General features: G+C 42.3%; 1 protein-coding gene across 3 annotated transcripts in view; it reads left to right on the top strand.

Annotated features, from left to right (window-relative positions):
• Positions 1-21,622, top strand: part of hnrnpa3 (heterogeneous nuclear ribonucleoprotein A3) — an 81,489-nt gene extending 59,867 nt beyond the window's left edge. The window contains exons 2-12 of one of the 3 annotated variants that reach the window (XM_055637908.1): positions 13,353-13,436; positions 14,837-14,959; positions 15,924-16,070; positions 16,149-16,359; positions 17,419-17,511; positions 17,589-17,702; positions 18,808-18,879; positions 20,325-20,489; positions 20,566-20,685; positions 21,104-21,148; positions 21,267-21,622. In XM_055637908.1, the coding sequence (XP_055493883.1) occupies positions 13,431-13,436; positions 14,837-14,959; positions 15,924-16,070; positions 16,149-16,359; positions 17,419-17,511; positions 17,589-17,702; positions 18,808-18,879; positions 20,325-20,489; positions 20,566-20,685; positions 21,104-21,148; positions 21,267-21,280 (1,110 nt within the window). In that variant the 5' untranslated portion in view covers positions 13,353-13,430 and the 3' untranslated portion in view covers positions 21,281-21,622. Of the gene's footprint in view, positions 1-13,352; positions 13,437-14,836; positions 14,960-15,923; positions 16,071-16,148; positions 16,360-17,418; positions 17,512-17,588; positions 17,703-18,807; positions 18,880-20,324; positions 20,490-20,565; positions 20,686-21,103; positions 21,180-21,266 lie in introns of those variants that run through there. The other 2 variants (XM_055637907.1, XM_055637909.1) reach the window with 2 other exon arrangements.
• The last annotated feature ends 260 nt before the right edge of the window (positions 21,623-21,882 follow it).

The following is a 21,882-nucleotide window of genomic DNA, read 5'->3' as shown; positions in this document are numbered from 1 at the left end:
GAACTTGACAATGGAGTTCGCACTATGCCTGGCTACACAATCATGAGTATAGAGTGAGTAGAGCAGGGGGCTGAGCACGCAGCCTTGAGGTGCTCCCATACTGATTGTTAATGAGGGTGAAGGTAGACAACAATGCTGGAGAAACTCAGCGGGTGAGACAACATCTATGGAGCGAAGGAATAGATGACGTTTTGGGTCGAGACCCTTCTTCAGACTGATGTGGGGGTGGGGGGGGGGAAGAATAAAGAAAGTGACGGAGACAGTAGGCTGTGGGAGAGCTGGGAAGAGGAGGGGAAGGAGGGAGAACGCAAGGACAATTGGAGAAGTCAATGTTCATACCGCTGGGGTGTAAACGACCCAAGCAAAATATGAGGTGCTGCTCCTCCAATTTGCGGGGGAAAAATAAGGGTGGAGTATTTCTGCCAATTCAAACAGACTTTTGAAGGGAAGTCGAGGATGGTTCAGTTGCCTGATAATAGTTGCGAAGACACTGTCCCTGAATCTGGTAATGTCTGCCTCGCCAACAGTCTGTCTGTTCCTTCCTTCTTTGTTGTTTTAATAGTATGTGTTAAATGTATGTTTTTAGTGTTCTTTAGCTTGTTTTATGTGCGGGGGGTGTGAAGCTTTTTTACATCTCTTACCTCGACGGAGATGCGATTTCCTTATCGTATCTCCGTCCACACTGCGGTCTAACATCATGGAGTTGATGGCCTTTGCTGGAGACCGACTTCGGGAGTTCCGACTGCCGGATCCTGCAGTCTTTAACATCGTGGAGCTCGCGGTCTCTGGTTAGAGACCGACTTCTGGAGCTCCAACCCGCAGGAGCTTCGACCTCCCCAACATGGGAGCTTCGATCGCCCCAACATGGGAGCTTCGACCTCCCCAACATGGGAGCTTCGACCGCCCCAACGTGCGGGCTTTGATCTCCCCAACATGGGAGCTTCGACCTCCCCAACATGGGGGCTTCGACCTCCCCAACATGGGAGCTTCGACCTCCCCAACATGGGAGCTTCGATCGCCCCAACGTGCGGGCTTTGACTGCCAGCTGCAGGAGCTTCTGTACGACAGAACAAGGTTAGACTTTATTGCCTTCCGTCACAGTGAGGAATGTGGGGAATCCGCTGTGGTGGATGGTTATGTTAACCTTTATGGCTTTATGTGTCTTGTTATTTTGTTTTAGTACGGCTGTAAGGTAATTCGGTTATCACTGTACCTTAATTGGTACACGTGACAATAAAAGACCTTTGGAAACCTTTGAGTTTTCACTCTTCTATGCCTGATGGGAGAGGTGAGAAAAAGACGTCAGTGAGTTTGCAGAAGCTGTCACAGACTTCATTGCAACAATCATCCCCATGGTAAGGTTTAGCATCTTTCATAACCAAAAACCCTGGGAGGACAGGTCCATTCGTGTTGTTTTGAATGCTCGCATCGCTGCTTACAACTCCGGCCTGGCATCCGCCAGGTAATATGGATAGCTACAAGGCAGAGTCCTACCGACTGCGAAGGGCGGTGAAGGACGCAAAAAGAAGGTACAGGGACAGGATGGAGCAGCAGGACACCAGACGCCTTTGGCAGGAGCTACGGACTATAACTAACTACCAGAGCAGCCCCCCCTAAACCGGAAGTGCCAGCACCTCCTTAGCTGATGACCTGAACTCTTTTTACGCACGATTTGAGACGGGCAACATCACCCCTTGCTTGCCGGCTAACGACAACACCGCCAGCGTGCTGGCTAGCGAGGCTGGAGGGAGGTCCACCGCTGGGGATGTACACACATTCTCATTGTCCGAGCACGACGTGAGGAGGGCTCTGACGCGTGTGAACACGAGGAAATCTGTAGGCCCAGATGGTATATCTGAGCGAGTACTAAAACATTGTGCTAATCAGCTAGCTCCAATGTTCACCACAATATTCAACCTCTCCCTGGCCAAGTCCATGGTCCGTGCCTGCTTCGAGAAATCCACCATTGTACCAGTGTCTAAGAATGCCTCTCCAGCCTGCTTGAATGACTACCGACCGGTGGCCCTCACCTCGGTGGTCTTGAAATGCTTCGAGAGGCTGATCAAGAACTACATCTGCGCCTTCCTCCCTCGCACCATGGACCCGCTGCAGTTCACATACCGTCCGAACAGATCTACGGACGATGCGGCCTCCCAGATTTTGCACACCGCTCTTCTCACCTTGACAGCCAGAAGGGTAGCAATGTTACAAAATTTTGAGATTTTAAAAATCAAGTCTGCAATTTATTCCATCAGATAAAGCATAACAATAAGTTTAATTTGACACCAAATTCACTTTCATATCTCAAGTATTAAAAAAGTTTTGGCCATTTTCATACTCGGAAATTAGCATCTTGTTCCCTATTGATTTTCAATGGACATAACAAAAAAGCTGTGATCTTGGATAGTCAAAAGCCCATTTCTTAAGGAAAGATTAACATTTTTAAATAGCCTAAGTGTCCAAAGATTATTCACAAATAATTCACAATATAACATGATTTTTATATCTAATTTACATTAATTTATAGGCCAAATGGAAGGAATTTAGTGTTCAATTGCTGTAAATAAATGCCCATTTAAATCGGCTTTCTAGTGGGTTCATGTGAACGCGCTGGTTTAGAACGTTGACATCGCGCTGGATTAGTGCCCTCAAATGCCGAGAAAAATACTGCGGGATATAAAAAGCCCAAAATGAACTACTCGCTATAGATAACTTGATATATAGGGTTATATATATGCCCCATTTAATGTAAAAATAAGGTACATACCTTTAATTGTTTGCTTTATAAAACCCTGGGGCTGCGAGAGGTTGCGGAATGAGACAGTAATTTTAAAATTATTATAACTATATTATCGAGGCCTATAAAACTAATAATACCTTTTGCGACCGGGTCTTGCAGCGATTTTTCGTTAATGATTTACTAGGCTGAACATCTGCGATTAGTACAGCCTAGTAAAAATCGCGTTTTAAACCCGCCCCCTCCAAACAGCGCCAAAATCGCGGACCTGGCTGTGGGCAGATTCCCAATGACGATTCAGGTAGGTTTTGTAACATACCTAAGAAGGGGGCTATGTGAGGATGCTGTTCATTGATTTCAGTTCAGCTTTCAACACCATAGTCCCCACCAGACTTGCTGAGAAGCTGCTAGAACTGGGACTGAACACTCCCCTGTGTGCCTGGGTCCTGGACTTTCTCAACGCCAGGCCCCAGGTGGTCAAGATGGGGAGACGGACCTCCAACCACCTCACCCTGAACACATGATCCCCCAGGGTTGTGTCCTCAGCCCCCTACTGTACTCCCTGTACACACATGACTGTGTGGCCAGGTCCCCCCCCTTTACAGGCCCTATACACCAGGAGGTGCAGATCCAGAGCCAGCAAGATCATGAAGGACCCCTACCACCCCAGCAAAGGACAGTTCCAACTGCTATAGTCAGGCAAGCGCCTCTGCTGTCACGTTGTGAAAACAGAGAGGATGAGACGAAGTTTCTTCCCACAAGCCATCAGGACTGTAAACTCTGATCTCACCAGGGCGTAATTACTGTTGTGGCTTTTTTAAAAAAAATGTAAATACTGGTTCTGTTCTGTTGTTCTGTTGTTTTTTCACAACCCTGTAGGCATTGCCACTTTCATTTCACTGTACATCTTGTATGTGTAGGTGAAAATAAAGTTGACTTGACTTGACTTGACTTGACTTGACTTGACTTGGCTTGACTTGACTTGACTTGACTTGACTTAAAGGAGTGGCCAGGATGTGACTCATCCATGATTATGCTGGCAAGGCAGGTTTTGTATAAATGGAGTCAATGGAAGGAATGGTCTGGGATGCATCCATAACTCTGCAATTTCTGGTGGTCTTGGATGGAACTGTGTCCCAAACCATTCTGGGATGCATCCCGATAAAATGCTTTCTACGCTGCATCTGTCGAAGTTGGTGAGAGTTGTTTGGGACATGCCGAAATTTCTGAGCCTTCAAAGGAAGTAGAGGCATTGTTGTGCTTTCTGAGTTAGATATCAGAAACTGAATCATTCTCTCTGAAGACTAGTAAAACCTACTAGTCTTCAATGTTGGATCGATTCATATTTTAAAATAAGGGAAAAGAAGTTTAAAAGTACAATTTAATTTTCTTAAAGGACCAATATACAAAGAGTGGCATAGCATGCATGTCAATCCCAGGTGCACTGTGTAATAGAGACAGTCGTACAGCATGGAAATAGGCTCTTCGGTCCAACTCGTCCATGCTGACCAAGATGCCTCATTAGTTCTGTATAAGCAATTCAGTTTTTAATTTTTAGGAGTCTTTTCACTTGGGTTTGAAAGCATGTAAAACTATTTTTATTGCCATTAGTTACACAGGGTTCAATTTATAAAATGTTAATAAATATATAGCTTTATATTACGCTTTGAGATCCAACTTTACAACCTTATTTGTTATTGCACACCATCTACCCAGACTGCACATTTCTAATCTCTGTGTCATTTCTGAAAAATCTTGTGATGAAAATGGAGGAAGGGTGGAGTTCACCGCAGATCAGCACAAACAGCAGCCAGGCGGAACATGTCCAAAGTATCGCCTGGCAACTGAACACAACATTTCTAATCTGGTTGAACAGGTTTGTTTACTTCACTGGTTTGACTTTCAATCTCATTCCTGAACTGACCTTGTGTACTAGTAATCAGTTGTAAAAGTTATATTCTTATTTATTTCATTGGCTGCTTTGCAGTTGTCTGGTCTCAACGTTCTTCAACAACTGTAGATTAACATCGTTCCTGTTATATTTTTCACCATCAACACATGTTGGCAATATTGCTAAATGTTTAAGAAGGAACTGCAGATGCTGGAAAATCGAAGGTAGAGAAAAATGCTGGAGAAACTCAGCAGGTGAGGCAGCATCTATGGAGTGAAGGAAATAGTTAACATTTTGGGTCAAAATCCTTCTTCAACCTGGAAATAGACAACGTTTCGGGTCGAAACCCTTCTTTAGACTGGACATATGCTGTTATCGGGCTACTGAACCATTCTATCAACAACTAGTGAGTGGTCCTGAGCTACTATCTACCTCATTGGAAACCTGCGGACTATCTTCAATCGGACTTTACTGGACTTTATCTTGTGCTAAAGGATATTGCCATAGATGCTGCCTCACCCACTGAGTTTCTCCAGCATTTTTGTCTACAGAATGTCAAGATACAAGATACATTTATTTGTCACATTGTAATTCTCGATTGTCTCGATTGTCTCGATTGTAATTATATTTTGTCTTTCCGCTGACTGGTTAGCATGTAACAAAAGCTTTTCCCTGTACCTCGGTGCACGTAAAACAATAAACTGAACAAAACGTCCACTGATCTCATCTTTTGTTACTAAATTATCCCATTACCAACTCTTTTTGCCAGGCACCACGTTCTTTTCTGCCTATTTATCATTACTGGACTGTCCTCCATCTTATTAGGGACCTTTACTATGACACCATCCCATCCCCACAACCACTGCATCCCACCACCCCACCCAACTTTGTTTCCTTGCTCTGTACTTTCTCATCAACTGTTAAATCCCTAACTTCTTCCATTTCTGATGGAAGATGATCAGGCTGAGAGGAGACCACTGGTATGTTAAATTTTAATAACCAACTCATATACGTTCAAGCCATTTATATATATCACAAACAGCAGAGGTCACAGCACAGATTCCTGCGGAACTCTACTGCTCACAGACCTGCAGCCTGAATATTGTCCTTCCACCACAACCCGCTGTCTTCTATCAATAAGACAGTTGACATGTAGACAACATCCACCATCCTATCCTCATTGATCATCTTTGTCACCTCCTCAAAAAATTGTTAATAAAACACGACATGCCATGTACAAAGCCATGCTGACTGTCCCTAATCAACCCATTCTATTCCAAATGGGAGTAAGAGTCCTCTCCAAAAGTTTCCCTACCACTGACATAAGGCTCACTGACCTTAAATTCCCTGGATTCTCTCTACTTCTCTTCATGATTAAAGGAACAGCAATCAGGCTATGAGAAGGCAGGAGAATGGGGTTAGGAGAGAGAGATTGATCAGCAATGATTAAATGGCAGAGTAGACTTGATGGGCCAAATGGCCTAAATCTACTCCTATTATTTATGGCATGACCTCACCTATCTCAGCTGTTGCCTCTCTCCATAGCCTGGGATAAATCCCCTCGGGTGGCATTTCGAGTCGGGAACCTTCTTCAAACATTGACTATCCATGACCTCCAGAAATACTCCCTGACCCTGGCACTTTCTGTTATTTTGTGGTAAACCAACTTGTTTTCAAGGTTGTGGGGATGGGATGGTGTCATAGTAAAGGTCCCTAATAAGTTGCTTGTTTCTACTTTCTGGGACTTTACAAACATGGTTAAGTGTGCTTTAACATCAAAAGCAAGCTCTGCATTTCCCTAAGCAAGGAAAACACAAAATGCTGGAGTAACTTAACGGGTCAAACAACATCTATGAACGGAATAGTTAGGCAACAGTTCAGTTCAGTCTCCATTTTCCATGTGAGACTTTTTTTTAAATTTCAAAATAGTCTTTATTCAGGTAAAAAATATATACAACACGTGAACCGTGCAAAAAATTCATCCGACATTTTCGGAGGCTATACAAACTGTTCAATACAGTGTTTATACATTTCACAAATCTGTCCGCCACCCGTGCCACTCATTTTTTTATGTGAGACGCCTTAAAACAGGTCATCTGCTGACTGACGTCTGAAAATGGACCTTGAGACAGATCTTTCTTTTAAACCTTACACACACAAATTGTTCATAGCTTATCAGGAGATTAGCTCTTCTTTCACAATGATCAAATGCACATTTAACAATTTAACACCTTTAACCTTCCAACTGACATTTAATGAAAAGATAATTATATCAGCACTTTTGAAGCAAATACTGGCAATTACTATATCTTTGTTGTTAGGATTTACTTGAAACAGTAGAAGCCCAACGGTTGCATGGTTACAAGGGGGCAGTTGTTTAAAATTAAGGTGTTGTGGAACTTTTACTTCCAAATAGCAATGAATCTTTGGATTTTTTTTACCAGAGGGAGTTGTGGGGGCTGTATCATTGGGTAAGTTTAAAGAGCCACTTTTTAAATCAGGGATTTAAGGACTATGGGGAACTGGTGCAGAAGGGAGGTTGAAGTCTGAGGCAGGTCAGTCATGTTCACATTGATGTTATCTCCCCTAGTCTTACATTATTTTCAGACATGACACCTCACACCCTCCTCAATCTACTTTGCGTAACCCCCTTGTTAGAAATTCCTTTAAGATGGTTGAGTGCTTCAAGTTTCTAGGAGTGAAATATTACCAGCAACGTATCCTGGTTCAACCACAATGATGTCACAGCCAAGAAAGCACACCAACGCCTTTACTTCCTCAAAAGGCTACTTGCTATTAAAGGTTGTACAGTGCCCTCCATAATGTTTGGGACAAAGACCCATCAGTTATTTATTTGCCTCTGTACTCCACAATTTGAGATTTGTAATAGAAAAAAAAACCCATGTGGTTAAAGTGCACATTGTCACATTTTATTAAAGGGTATTTTTATACATTTTGGTTTCACCATATAGAAATGACAGCTGTGTTTATACATAGTCCCCCCCCCCCAATTTTCAGGGCATCATAATGTTTGGGACACATGGCTTCGCAGGTATATGTAATTGTTCAGGTGTGTTTAAATGCCTCCTTCATGCAGGTAGAAGAGAGCTCTCAGCACCTAGTCTTTCCATCACCTTTGGCAACTTTTATTGCTGTTTATCAATGTGAGGACCAAAGTTGTGCCAATGTCAAAGAAGCCATTATGAGACTGAGAAACAAGAATAAAACAGTTAGAGACATCAGCCAAATCTGAGGCTTACCAAAGTCAACTGTTTGGAACATCATTAAGAAGAAAGAGAGCACTGGTGAGCAGACAAAGAGCCCACGTATAACAAAGAGTAGAGATGTGAATGCAAATGAGGCCTGTGACAAACTAGGCTGTTAACAGTAGATTTTGGATGAGATTGTGTTTACAGGGGTAACATTATTGTTATGCAAGCAGAAGATTTACAGGAGATTTAGATTATGCAAAATAGAATAGAGGCAAAGTGACTAGAAAGTTTAATACTGGATAGGTAAAGGGTGGAAGATGATATTAAAATATTTCTGCTTAACAACGACATGCCAAAGGATATCTGGTAGATAAAAATGCTGGAGAAACTCAGCGGGTGAGGCAGCATCGATGGAGCGAAGGAAAAGGTGACGTTTCGGGTCGAGACCCTTCTTCAGACCAAGGATCCTATAGATAGATGCACCAAGATAGATGCAATGGGCTGACATGTAGTACGCAACGGAGGGGAACGTGGGCCTTTTTTTTCATCCATTTCCGTAACTCGACCCGACCCGACCCGACTCGCAGTGTAATCAATGTTGTGGGGGAACAGTTTGTGTTAATAAATTAAAATTCTGAAAATGAGGAGAAGATTTTTACCAAATAACTTTTATTTTTACGAGGATGTTTCCATAACCGGGTTCCGTCTCCGCACTAGTATCCTATGGGACCTTTGGTGCGGAGATGGAAGCCGGTTACGGAAATGGGGCCAAGAATTACCCATGAATCTGCTTATGACCGTACTACGTCTTTTTCGTCGAGTGATCTATCTTGCTTGCTATAGGATCTTTGCTTCAGACTGATGTGGGGGTGGTGGGGGTGGGAAGAAGAAAGGAAGATGCGGAGAGAGTGGGCTGTGGGAGAGCTGGGAAGGGGAGAGGAAAATGGGAGAAAGCAAGGACCAAGGATAAAATTCCCTGAATAGCAAGAATTTTTTTTAATTTTATTTTTATTTTTTTTTTAATTTTATTTTTAAATTACAATACTACACAACACATATATCTTAATACATTTTTTGTACCGCTTCATTTTTTTTTGAGCTTTAAGAAAAAGGTAGAAGTAAGGAAAGTAAAGAAAGTGCGCGAGAGTCGTGAAGTGCAAGAGTGTTGGGAAAAAAAAGCCCCTTAGAAAAGAACTTAGAGAAGGAAGTAAAGTGAGAAAATAGATCCTAGAAAAGAAAGAAAGAGAAAATAGGAACAATCGCTCTATTATAACATTAAACTCCGCAGAAAGGGGACTACCAACCAAGTCTGTTTTTGTTGTTTTACCTCCCGTTACCAGGTCCTGATACCACTTATTTATTTATTTGTTTATTTAAATTACTATTGCACCTCATACTTGTAATAGGTCCAGAAACATAGACCACGTCTTTTGGAATTGGTCTGCTTTACCTGCTAAGAGGAATCTCATCTCTAATAGCAAGAATTTCCTTCCTCAAATTTCCTCAGGCAGCATCTCTGGAGGGAATGGACAGGCAATGTCTCAGGTCAGGGTCCTTCTTCAGATCAGTGTTGGTACTTCCTTGAAAGCTTTGTTGATGAGGCATTCCATCAAATGACTTTGGCAGTCTACTCAGGGAGCCACTCAACCTGATCCATGGTATCATATAACAGCAGGGTTCTGATGGCATATCATGCAAACCAGTGACTGATTAATTTATGATCCAGAGATGCTGTCTGATCCGCTGAGTAACTCCTGCATTTTGTGTCTATGAAGGTTCTTTAGGACAGTGGCTTGGTATCGGTGAACATATAGCATCACAAAGTTCAGGATTTTCTTAAATTTCAAAAATAAATTTTATTCAGAATAAAAAATATATGCAAAGCAGAAACCCCTGTTGATTAAAACTCCTTGGACATTTTATATGTCCCAGATAGAACAATGAAATTCGTACTTGCTGCAGCACAACAGAATATGTAATATAATAAATAATATGATAAACAAAAGGAAAACAAAAGTTCAATGTGTAGGAGAGAACACTCGATCACTGTTAAACGGCAATGAAGAACGCATATCGCTCTGTTCCCTGGGGGGGTCTGGGTCTCTCTGATCATTGTCTAGTTCACCTTATTCCGACCTACAGGCAGAAGCTAAAAGCCTGTGGTCAGAACAACGAAAAGGTGGACAAGCGAGGTCATTGAGAACCTACGATCCTGCTTTGACTGCACAGATTAGAATGGGTTCAGGGAAGCAACCACAAGCCTCGATGAGTATACAGACACTGTATCATCATATGTCAGCTTTTGCGAGGACAGTTGCATTCCAACTAAGACCCGGACATGGTTCAACAACAACAAGCCCTGGTTCACTGCAGAACTCAGACAGCTCCGACGGTCTAAAGAGGAGGCCTACAGGAGCGGGGATGCAGACCTCTACAGGCAGGCCAAGTACAAGCTGAGAAGAGGAATCAGAGCTGCCAAGGAAAGGTACTCTGAGAAGTTGAGGAGCAAGTTCTCAGCTAGTGACTCTTCTTCAGTTTGGAAGGGCTTGCAAGAAATTACCAGCTACAAGAGGAAAGCCCCCCCGCTCTTTGGACAATCGTCAGCTGACCAACGACCTGAATGAGTTTTACTGCAGGTTTGAAAATCAGAAACGTAACCCTGGTACCCTCCCCAACCAACACAGCCAGACAACACAGGTCTACAAAGAAGGGACCCTGCACACCAAAGATCTTAGCTGCACACTCTCCTTCCCATTCACCACTTCACACCTCAGTAAGGCAAGACTCCAGTATGAAAAGACTGTCACTTCACACCCACTCACAGCCTGACCTCAGTCTGCAAAGAATGGGCCTTTCTACACCCTCCAATCACCACTTCACACACAATCACCCACACTCTCTGTGCTGCACAACATAACTTATCAAATATCAACAATAAAAATAAAGGAGGTGGAGAGGCTTTTCAAAGGACAAAAAAGCCGGAAATCTCCAGGACCTGACAATGTTTCCCCCTCTACTCTTAAGCTCTGTGCCAAACAGCTGGCACCTGTCTATACAGACATTTTTAACCAGTCCCTGCAAACATGTACTGACCCTGCCTGCTTCAAAGTCTCCACTATTGTCCCTGTACCCAAAAAGGCAAGGATTACTTGTCTTATTGCCTACAGGCCTGTCGCACTGACCTCTGTAGTCATGAAGATACTCGAAAGGCTTGTGCTGGCCAAGCTGAAAAATAGCACAAATCCCCTGCTGGACCCTCTGCAGTTTGCATATCGGGCCAATATATCTGTGGATGATGCAGTCAACCTGGGCCTGCACTTCATCCTACAGCACCTAGACCGCCAGGGGACCTATGCGAGGATCCTGTTTGTTGATTTTAGCTCTGCATTCAATACCATTGTGCCAGAGCTACTACACTCCAAACTTTCCGAGTTGACTGTGCCTGAACCCCTCTGTCGGTGGATCACCAGCTTCCTGACAGACAGGAAGCAGCATGTGAGGCTGGGAAAGCACATCTCGAATCCGCAAACGCTCAGCATAGGAGCACCACAAGGCTGCGTACTCTCTCCTCTCTACTCTCTCTACACCAACGACCGCACCTCCACAGACACCTCTGTCAAGCTTCTCAAGTTTGCGGATGACACAACCCTGATTGGACTGATCCAGGATGGGGAGGAATCTGCCTACAGACAGGAAGTGTCACAGCTGGCGTCCTGATGCTGTAGCAACAACCTAGAGCTCAATGCTCTTAAGACAGTGGGATTGGTTGTAGACTTTAGGAGAGCTCCCCCTCCCCTCACCCCACTCACCATCAACAACACCACAGTCACATATGTGGAGTCTTTTAAGTTCCTGGGAACCATCATCTCCAAGGACCTTAAGTGGGGGGCAACCATCGACTCCACAGTCAAAACAGCACAACAGAGATGTACTTCCTACGGCAGCTGAGGAAGCACAATCTGCCACAGGCAATGATGGTCCAATTCTACACGGCCATCGTAGAGTCTGTTCTCACCTTCTCCATCATGGTCTGGTTTGGCTCAGCCACCAAGCACGACACCTGGAGGCTGCAGCGAATCGTCCGATCAGCAGAGAAGGTTATTGGCTGCAACCTTCCCTCCATTGATGAACTGTATACTGCAAGGGCCAGGAAGCGAGCAGGCAAGATCATCTCTGACCCCTCTCACCCTGACCACAAACTCTTTGAATCACTTCCCTCTGAAAGGCAACTCCGGATTGTCAAAGCTGCCACAGCCAGACATAAAAACAGTTTTTATCCACGAATAGTTGCTCTACTCAATAGCCAAAAATCTGTAGCCTCCCTTTGCTCTGGTATTTTGTTGGTTCACATGCTTAATCAATGGTGTTTTATCATTAATGTTTTATTATTATTAATGTTTAGTGTTTTCTGAGTCATTCGTAACTGTCACTGTATGTCATGTTGTTACTTGTGGGCGGAGCACCAAGGCAAATTCCATGTATGTGATTACTTGGCCAATAAACTTACTTACTTACTTACTTTATTGTCATATGTATTGAAACGGAACAATGTAATTCTTGCCTGTAGCAGCAGCACAAAAGACGTGGACACACAGTACGCAACAGATATAATAAGCATTTAAAAAAAGTTAATACATTAAAAAAAAATATTGTGTAAAAACATAACAACGCCCAAAGTCCCTTGGGCAATGCAGGAAGTTCATAGTTCAGAGTTGTGTTGGAATGTTTATAGTTCGATAGCCTGATAGCTTTTGGGAACAAGCTGATGTTAGTTTTCAGACTCCTATACCTTCTTCTTCCCCATGGCAGCAGTGGAATGAGAGCATTGCCGGGGTGGTGTGGGTATTGTGCAAATTGTGAAGCCAAAGAAAGCCTAAGGTGGAAGGGGACAGGGGAAAATAATCAATGGGTCAAGGTTGGAGAGGAGGGGAGAATCACGGATGAACTTGGAGGTTGTTGGCTACTTGACAGGTCACATTTGCATGTTAGCTGTGACCTTGCCCTCGAGATGCTGTAGGGCAAAGATCATAGATCATTGAGCCGAGCCACGCCCCCGCCACCGAGAACGCAATGACGTAGTAGCGGCTGCGTGGCGACGTGAAAACCAAAGATCGTATAGCAAGTCAAAACGGGGACAGCAACAGTCAAAGATGCTATAGGACCTTTGGCAACAGTGGGCGGAGTCTGGTGATTGACGTGGACATGGGGCGGAGTGTCCGCGGGCGAGGCTCATGTGATTGACGTGACTAGTGGGCGGGGTCGGAATGACTGGCGTGGACGCGGGGCGGGGTTTGGAGGTGCTTGTGGCTGTGGACAGGAGGCGATGCCAGTGTGATTGACGAGAGCGAGGGGCGGGGCTTGTTGGCACAGGGCGGGGTTTGGGTGATTGACGTGAAGGTAGGGGCGGGGTCAGAGCGAGGACGTGCATGTTGGGGCGAGGTGATGGCGAGTGACGTAATGTGGGCGGGGTCCATGTGATTGGCAGGGCGGGGCGGGGCTGGGCGGGGCTGCAGTGCTGCAGCCGCTGTCCGGACACCATAAGGTTGACTGTTTAAGCGCCGCCGGGTCCCGTAGACGATCATCCCGCAGAATGGAGGTAAGTGTTCGTTGTCCGGGCCACGGCACCTCACGGTTCAGCACCAATTCTGTCTCTGCTCGTCCATTTGGTTTTGTGGTTTATTTGTAAGAGAGCAGTTTGCTGTGAAGGTGCCGGTGGCCGTAATATGAAGGCCTGGCCGCTGCTTTAAGATGGCGGTGAGCTCAGTGATGGCCGGCGTGAGAGAGAAAGCCCGCCCGGCCGGCCGTCGAGCGGGAAGCAACGAGCCGCTCGGTGTCGTCCTCCCGCTGTTGTGTTGCTGCCGTCTCTGGTGCCGGCGGCTCACTGCAGAGCCGCAGTACTTCAAGGTTGCAATGTGCAGGAGATTGACTCGGCGCCCTTAAGACTGGACGAGCGGAGTAAAAAACATTGCATTAACTTGCCGAGCTTTCTTTACCGCAGCGGCCACCGAGACTTGGATTGCATAAAATGAAGAGGGACATGGAAACACAACTTGAGATCAACAACCAAAGCCATATATTTAAACTGTCTGAAAGTGGATCAGGCGCCTTTATTCACACACAAATAGTGGGGCATAGTGGTGGAGGTAGAGATTAAAACAAACTGTATTGCTCCACGGTAGACATAAATGCTGGAGAAGCTCAGCGGATGAGGCAGCATCTATGGAGCGAAGTAAACGGGCAACCCTTCTTCAGACTATTGCTCCAATCTGCAGGGCTATGGACCAAATGCTGAAATGTGCTCTTCACTGTTGTTTTTAACCGTGGGTTAAATGGCCTGTACCTCGTTTTAAAATCTGCAGATTACCTGCGGCCGCTACCGCTTGTTGGTTCAAGAGAGTCAATAGTGTTTTGTCATTTATCCCGAAACGGAATAATGAAATTCTTACTTACAGCAGCACAACAGATACGTAAACATTGTACTCCAAATGCCATCAAAACAACATAAAAGCAAACAAACAATATTAGTGCAAAGTCAAAAACCGCCCCTCGAATCGATGTAGTTCTGACCTTATTTGGAGGTTGGAGTTCTTGCGTTGATCTACCTCGTTATCCTGGACTTGCTAGTGAAGAATTTGCATTAATAATACATTTTAGCAAATGTCTTTTCATTGCTGCCTACATTAATGAACATCTTTTGTTCATGTTTTGTTTTGAAAATTAATCTTGGTTTCTCCCTGTTGATATCTAATATTGATTCCCTGGTTAAAAATTAAAGGGTAAAGTAGAAAGCGTCTGCAAATTTTGAATTTGTGCCTGGAAATGTGGGCAAACTGCAATTTTAGTCATGCTAATTTTTATATTTATTTGAAATGGTTGTACTGAAAAGCTACGCTGATCTTAGACTTGGCCAAAAGCGGTTGAGATTCTAGCCAACCCTTTCATTCTTTAGCATTCATAAGTGGTGTAGATTTAACATACTGCGTCCTTGTTTTGTAGGATCAAGAACTAAAAGAACCAGAGCAGGTCCGCAAACTGTTCATCGGTGGATTGAGTTTTGAAACGAATGAAGAGAGTTTAAGGGAGCATTTTGAGCAATGGGGACAGTTAACAGATTGTGTGGTAAGATCAATTAGGCTCATTTTGCACAAGGCTTTCTTATTTATATAAATTAATGGTTAGAATGTAATCCTTTCTATCAATTTCTCGAATGGTTTTGTATTTGCTTGTCATCTATACATCATAATCTATACTCAATGTAAAATTGTAACCTGCCTTGCTTTTTTGATTGCTCTTGACCCGAGCAAGGCTTCAATCTATGGTACATGATACATTCTGTGAAAACCGTGAGAAGAGTGAGGGTGGATGATCGTTCCTGCATCACGGCAGTCTTAGGTGCTTTCATAAGTGTCAAAAAGAAGTTAAGAACCAACATCAAAGTCTGGATGTGGACTGACTTGGATCATATGGCAGTCTTTTGTGTGTATGGAGTAAAGAAAGCTGTTTTTCATCAAAGTAAAGTTGGGAACATTTGCCACCCAATGTAAAATGTTAATGTAGTCCTGTTGGTTAAACGCTCATTTATTGTAACTGAAGCTGGCTTGATGACATTTACTCATGGCCAGATGTTTGGGGCAGGAGTGACATGAGGGGTACTTCCCCAAAAAATGTCATGCTACTGATCATTGTTTTGTGTTATGAAATGCTTACGAATTGACTGGTCATCTTTCTTTCCCCATTTCTGGGTAGTTCTGGGCTACAACCAATCAGATGGTACTGCTGAAATCCTGCCCTATGCTCAACAAAGGGTCTTTGACCTATCATCTGTGCAATTCCACAGATGCTGTGTTTTACAGTATTTACTTGTTCATTTCAGATATCTAACACCTGCAGTTTTTGGATTTCATTATTTTTGCTGTATCCTGTGCCTTTTTACTTTTAGGATGTTTCTGAGGTATTGGCGATTGTCAGTTATGTACTTCACAGTGTGTAAATACATGTTTCCATTTCACAAGAGTGGGAAACTAGTCATGAAATATCGAGGACCATTTCTGCCTTTCATGGATTGCTTTCTTTCTGCTTTTAGGTGATGAGAGAACCACAAGCAAAGCGTTCAAGGGGATTTGGGTTTGTGACTTACTCCAATGTATTGGAAGTGGATGCTGCCATGGCTGCTCGACCACACAAGGTCGATGGCCGTGTTGTAGAACCAAAAAGAGCAGTGTCAAGAGAGGCAAGTTTTAATTTTTTTTTCCTGACACACATGGCACTTGAAAATCGAGAACAGAACTAAACTGTAACTCTTTTTCAGGAGTCTACAAAACCTGGTGCTCATTTAACAGTGAAGAAAATATTTGTTGGTGGCATCAAAGAAGATACTGAAGAATACCATCTAAGAGATTACTTTGAAAAGTATGGCAAAATTGAAAATATTGAAGTTATGACAGATCGTGGAAGTGGGAAAAAACGAGGGTTTGCGTTTGTCACATTTGATGATCACGACTCAGTTGACAAAATTGTTGGTGTGTATTTTTTTTAAAAACGTATCCTCTTGATGTGAGTGGGGAATGTGGCCTGCCTATTTCTACTAAACTAATAAATTAGAATATGAATATATTGAGGACAGGAGTATTACAATAACATAATTTGTGAAGCAGCAGTTGAGATTAATGGGATGGTAGTAACTTGAGTTTATGGGATAAGTTAGATGAACGTGTTGTCCTGTGGGAAAACCTGGGTGTTATTGTGAACAAATCGGAAGATAAGAATACAATATTGCAGTTTGCAAATAACTTTTTATTTGATGCAATAATGGAGCAGACTTCAGGTTAGCAAAAACAAGTAAAACATGGGAAGTAATTCTGTTCGAGTGGGACAATGTGCAGATGCAGTATGTTCAAAATGGGATGGGTGGGGAGCAGTGAAAGAAACACTGCATTTTTAGAGATCCTATAAACATGACTGGGTTTAAAATGAATGGGTTATATATATATATTTTAATTTGGGGGCATTGAATTCATAGTTAAATCTTTTGCAGATTACGCTTTGAGCCATGTCAAGTATTGTGGAGAATTCTTAGCATCGCATTTTGATTAGGGTACCGTTGCTTTGGAATAAATGCAGCAGACGTTTACTGGGGTTCTGTGGAGATATTGGAGAAGCTGGGTTTGCACTCAAATTGATGTTTAAAATAGTCAACGCTAGACTTCTGGAAAATGGGTTGGTAATTAGAGGTTGTGGATTTAAAGTATTTGGCGCAAGAAAATATTTGGGAAAGTAATCCACTCGTGCAGAGTTGTAAAATCTGGAGTATACTGCTGGGATTGATTAAAATGTATTCTCTCGAACCTTTGGGAGGCAACTAGGCAAAGTGTGACGAGGACAACATTTCAGTTAATGCAGGGAAACTAGAGGTTACCAGTAAGTTGGGAAGCCATTTTAAATCTCCTTCATTGACACACGGAACTGATATGCTCCTGTGATATTGAGTTGCATGTAGTGATTCAATGTGTCAGATCGTGTCATTAACAAATTTTTTTACATGGAATTTGGAAAGGATACTAATTAAACTTTTATTTTAGTCCAGAAGTACCATACTATAAATGGCCATAACTGCGAAGTGAGGAAAGCACTTTCACGACAAGAGATGCAGGGACTGGGCTCTGGTCAAAGAGGTACGTGGAGGAAATAAAAACCAAGGTGAAAAGTGTAGAATGATTCTTTAGTTAACTGTTTCATCTGTTTTTCTAAGGACGCAGTTCTAGTGGTGGCAGCAGCCCTGGTAATTTCATGAACCGTGCAGGAAGTTTTGGCAGTGGAAATGGAGGAGGAAATTATAATCGAGGTGGAAATTTCAGTGGCAGAGGTAAAATGTGTTTTCTAATAGTGTGGTTAAGAAATTTGGGCTATGGTCGAATCAAAAGGTGGAGAGGATTGTCCTTTGGCCTGACATGTCCATCCTAACCATGCTAATCCCATTTTCCAACATTCTCCATAGCTTTCAATGCTATGGGGATTCAGATGCTTGCCCAATGCTTAAAGGTTCCTGCATTTAATAGCATGTTACAGATTTCACCACCCCTGGGTGAAAATTCTTCTTGGAGTCGTATAGTACAGAAATGGGCATTTTGACGCAACTCATCCATGCTGACCAAGATGCCTAATATAAACTAGTACCATTTGCCCATGTTTGACCCATATCCCTCTAAACCTTTTCTATCCTTGTACCTGGTGTATCAGCCCAGTGAGGTTTTCGGCTCTAATGGGTACAGACCCAATTTATACTTTAGTAAGAACCAATCTACTTAAATTGCAACCTTAATAAAATATCTGTATTATCTCCAGCACTCGCAACCTGAGAACCTACAATTTATAATCGATCACTTTCCATGTTAACTTATTGCTCCTACCCCCTTGTCCCAGCTTTTTGTCTGACGGACACAAAAATCCATATTAGTTACATACATTTCTCCTTTATCAATATCAAAATTAAATTGGATTTTTCAAAAACAACTTTTAAAAAGCCTCATCTTATTATGAATTTCTAAGTGACCTCAATTAACTTTTTACTGAGACAAAGGGACTGCAGATGCAGATGATGAAATCTTGAGTAAAAGCAATGCTTGTGGTCTGAAGGAGAATCCTTCCCTGAAACGTCATCTTGTCTATTTCTCTCCACAGATGTTACCTGGCCTGCTGAGTTCCCCCAGCACTTCATTGCTCAAATTTTGAGAGTGGCTGATGTCAAGCTAAATTGCTCTCTAGCACGGATTTTCCTCTTCACCCCTGACTTGTCCCGTACCCAGTTCTTTCTTCATTAGTAGTGATACATTGCCCATTTTCCCATGCACTAAAGCTCAGTTATCAAATATTGTACAATTTTGACAGTTTTGGGTGGGAGTGTCTGTAGTGAAGATCATAAAGATAATCTGTGAAATTGTGTACAGCTTATTACTGTCTTTTCCTCATAGGGGTAGGAAACTATGGAGATGGCAGGGATGATTATGGAAGTGGTGGCGGTGGATATAATGGATTTGGTGATGGTAAGTTGATGTTTAAAATGCTGATATTTAAGATTCTGCATAAACTTTCAATTTCAAAATCTTACTGCTTTCTCTTGGGACAGTTATGAATTCTACTTTGTAAATGCTTTGCATTTTCACTTAGTTTTAGTTTGCATTTATTTTTTTGAAATAAATGCTTAACTGTAGTAGCAAAGCTATCAAATCAAGTTTACATTACAGTCCATCTGTCTCTCACCATGCTGCAGACTCTGCCATCAAGGGCCAGATTTTGTTCAATTCAGTTATCTCATGGCTAAAGGTATTACATGTGTAAACAACGAGCTTGACTGACGTACTGAAAGAATTGTGATCTGAATCCTTTCCCAACCTATTCCAGTATCGTACCAATATGCACATTTTTCAGTTCTGCTCTTTGAATTAGTTATACTTTGTTTTTACAATCTGCTGGATAAAACATTTATTAGCTGGAAGGCCAATAGTTGCTAAAAAGGTAAAGGTAAGTTGCTTGACCGTTTCTAAAGTCTGGTGTAAAGATTCCCATGGACTCTTGAGTAAGGATTTCCAGGATTTATTCCGATTTACATTGAAGAAATGCCAGTATTGCCAACTAGATTGCAAGTGTGTGATTGCGGCTTTTGAATTTCATGATAGACAAGAGTTTGAGGTACTTGGCTGGTGGAGAGTGGAATCTACTATCAATTATCAGGCCCAACAACTTTCAGCTTCTTAATGATCTTGCCTACATCTTAAATAAGATGTTTGTAGTGTTCAATTTCATTTTGAGTTAACAAAACTGTCCCCCTTGCAGCAAGTTGTTTCCTATGTTCTGACTCCACAACTGCACCTTCACATTTGATAATTTATTGTCAATCCTACATTGTTGCTGGATCAGTCTGGGAATTCGCTATCTAATGTCATAGGTGATGCACCTTAGCATTGACTCTGTTTCAATGAGCCCACCCTATTCTGCACAAGCAAAGCAAAGTACTTGAGGTTTGCTCCGACCACATGCAAGGTTTTGCGTTTTTAAGACTTCCTGCCATGTCGATTGAAGTACCTTAAGGAACAGTTTAATTTGGTAGAGTAAAACTGAAGTATGTGATGTGTTTGCTATTATTGATGTAACATTCTTCACAGGGTTTCAAAATGGCTTCCACCACCTCCACCTAATATTCCCGGAAGGCAAGCATTTTCTTTAGATTAAAAACAATTATTATAATTAATGCTGCTGAGGACTAATTATGTTCCTGACTGGTTGGGAATGTTCTGAAAGTAGCATTAGCAAGGGGATATTTAAACTTGTGCAATTGTAGCCACTGTGCAATTAATTCACTCTTTGGAAAGGACGGTTGGGTATGACCGGGAAGAACCAATCCCTAGGTGTAAAGATGGTGCAGAAAGGCTAGGTGAAGGAGAACATCAGTTTGTGGGTTTTAATACAAATACCTACTAATGTTCTTCAGGTGGCAATTTTGGAGATGGCCATGGTTACTGTGGTAGAGGAGGAGGAGGAGGATATGGCGGTGGTGGCCCAGGTTTTGGTGACCAAGGAGGTGGTGGTGGTGGAGGAGGATATGGTGGTGGTGGTGGCTACGACAACTACAATGAAAGTGGAAACTTTGGTGGAGGTAAGTTTTTGACATATAGATTGAAAGATAGAATACATTCAAGTGAATTAACATGTCGTCTTTTGATTTTTCTTAGGTAATTTTGGTGGTGGTGGAGGTGGGAACTACAATGACTTTGGAAACTATTCTAACCAATCCGCAAATTACGGACCCATGAGGAATAGCAATTATGGGCGTAATTCTGCTCCCTATGGTGGTGCGTACGAGTATTAGACACCTTAAATTTGAAGCAATTATATTAATTCTCAGTCAGTTTTTCTTGTTAGGAATACGAACAAGGAAAGCTGCTTCACGCAATTTTTTCTTAAGCACTGAAAGGAAATCAAAGTTGTTTAAAATGAAAATGACAATTTGTCATTCTAGCTTTTAGTGTTTTGTAGCATTATATGTTGCATGTATGTGTGGGAAAGAGTTGAGGCAACTTATTTTGCATAACCTACTGGGGAAAATGCAGCATGCTATTTAACAATTTACCATAATGACTAGACATTTTCCTTAGTATTCCAGAATTTGGGATGGGAAAGGGAAGAAATATTTTGAACTGAAAAGGTAAAAATCCGTTATACTATATTTGTGTTTGTACATGCCAAGATGTTTTTAATTTTCTTTTCAAGGTGGTTATACCTCTGGTGGTGGAAGTGGTGGAAGTGGTGGCTATGGTAGGAGATACTGAACACATTTTACCGAAAGGTAAACTTGAATACCAATTCCATGAAAGTGTAGTATCCACAATGCTCGGTGCAATGAATAACTGTCTTATCCTGTATCATTCAACAGGCAACATTTCTTAGCAGGAGAGGATGAGCCAGGAGTTGTCAGGAAAGCTGCAGGTTACTTTGAGACAGAATATCGACCAAGTTCATTGTAAAGGCTGCCCACAGGAAGAGCGATGGTCCGGTAGTCAGAGAAGTCACTGCAGCATTAACATTTCTTGTTCAGGACTGTTTCCTGTAGAAAGATTGCAAAAAGTGCAGTTGTTTGTTGCAATATAGTTGCTGTTGGATGTAAATTCTGAGGTTTTTTTAAACTGTGTTCTAGCAATGTCTTTATTTTCCTCATTACTATAGCTGTTGAGCCATGTATTTTGTGGTGGCCAAATTGGGAATAAAAAGGATAAGAATTTTTTAACTAAATGATCTGTGTAGTCAGTTTTTCCTTGATTGTAAATCAAGACAGGTGCTCTTTAATTTTTAGCAGTGTCAATACGAAAGGTTACTGGAAATTTTAGCCAAAATCTACTAAACTTTACGGGCAAAGTGATGTGTTAATATGATCTTGAAATTTCAAATCAATTGAGCCACCCTATCTGTGCTATTGGTGTTCTTTTATAAAGAAGAAGGCTGGCTAATAAATACTTTGTAATTTTAAATAATGTAATAAACAATGTGCTGAA

This window comes from Leucoraja erinacea, chromosome 7, assembly GCF_028641065.1.
Source record: "Leucoraja erinacea ecotype New England chromosome 7, Leri_hhj_1, whole genome shotgun sequence".
Lineage (NCBI taxonomy): Eukaryota > Metazoa > Chordata > Chondrichthyes > Rajiformes > Rajidae > Leucoraja > Leucoraja erinaceus.
The sequence above is the reverse complement of the archived record's forward strand: the minus strand, read 5'-3'. Positions and strand labels throughout refer to the sequence as shown.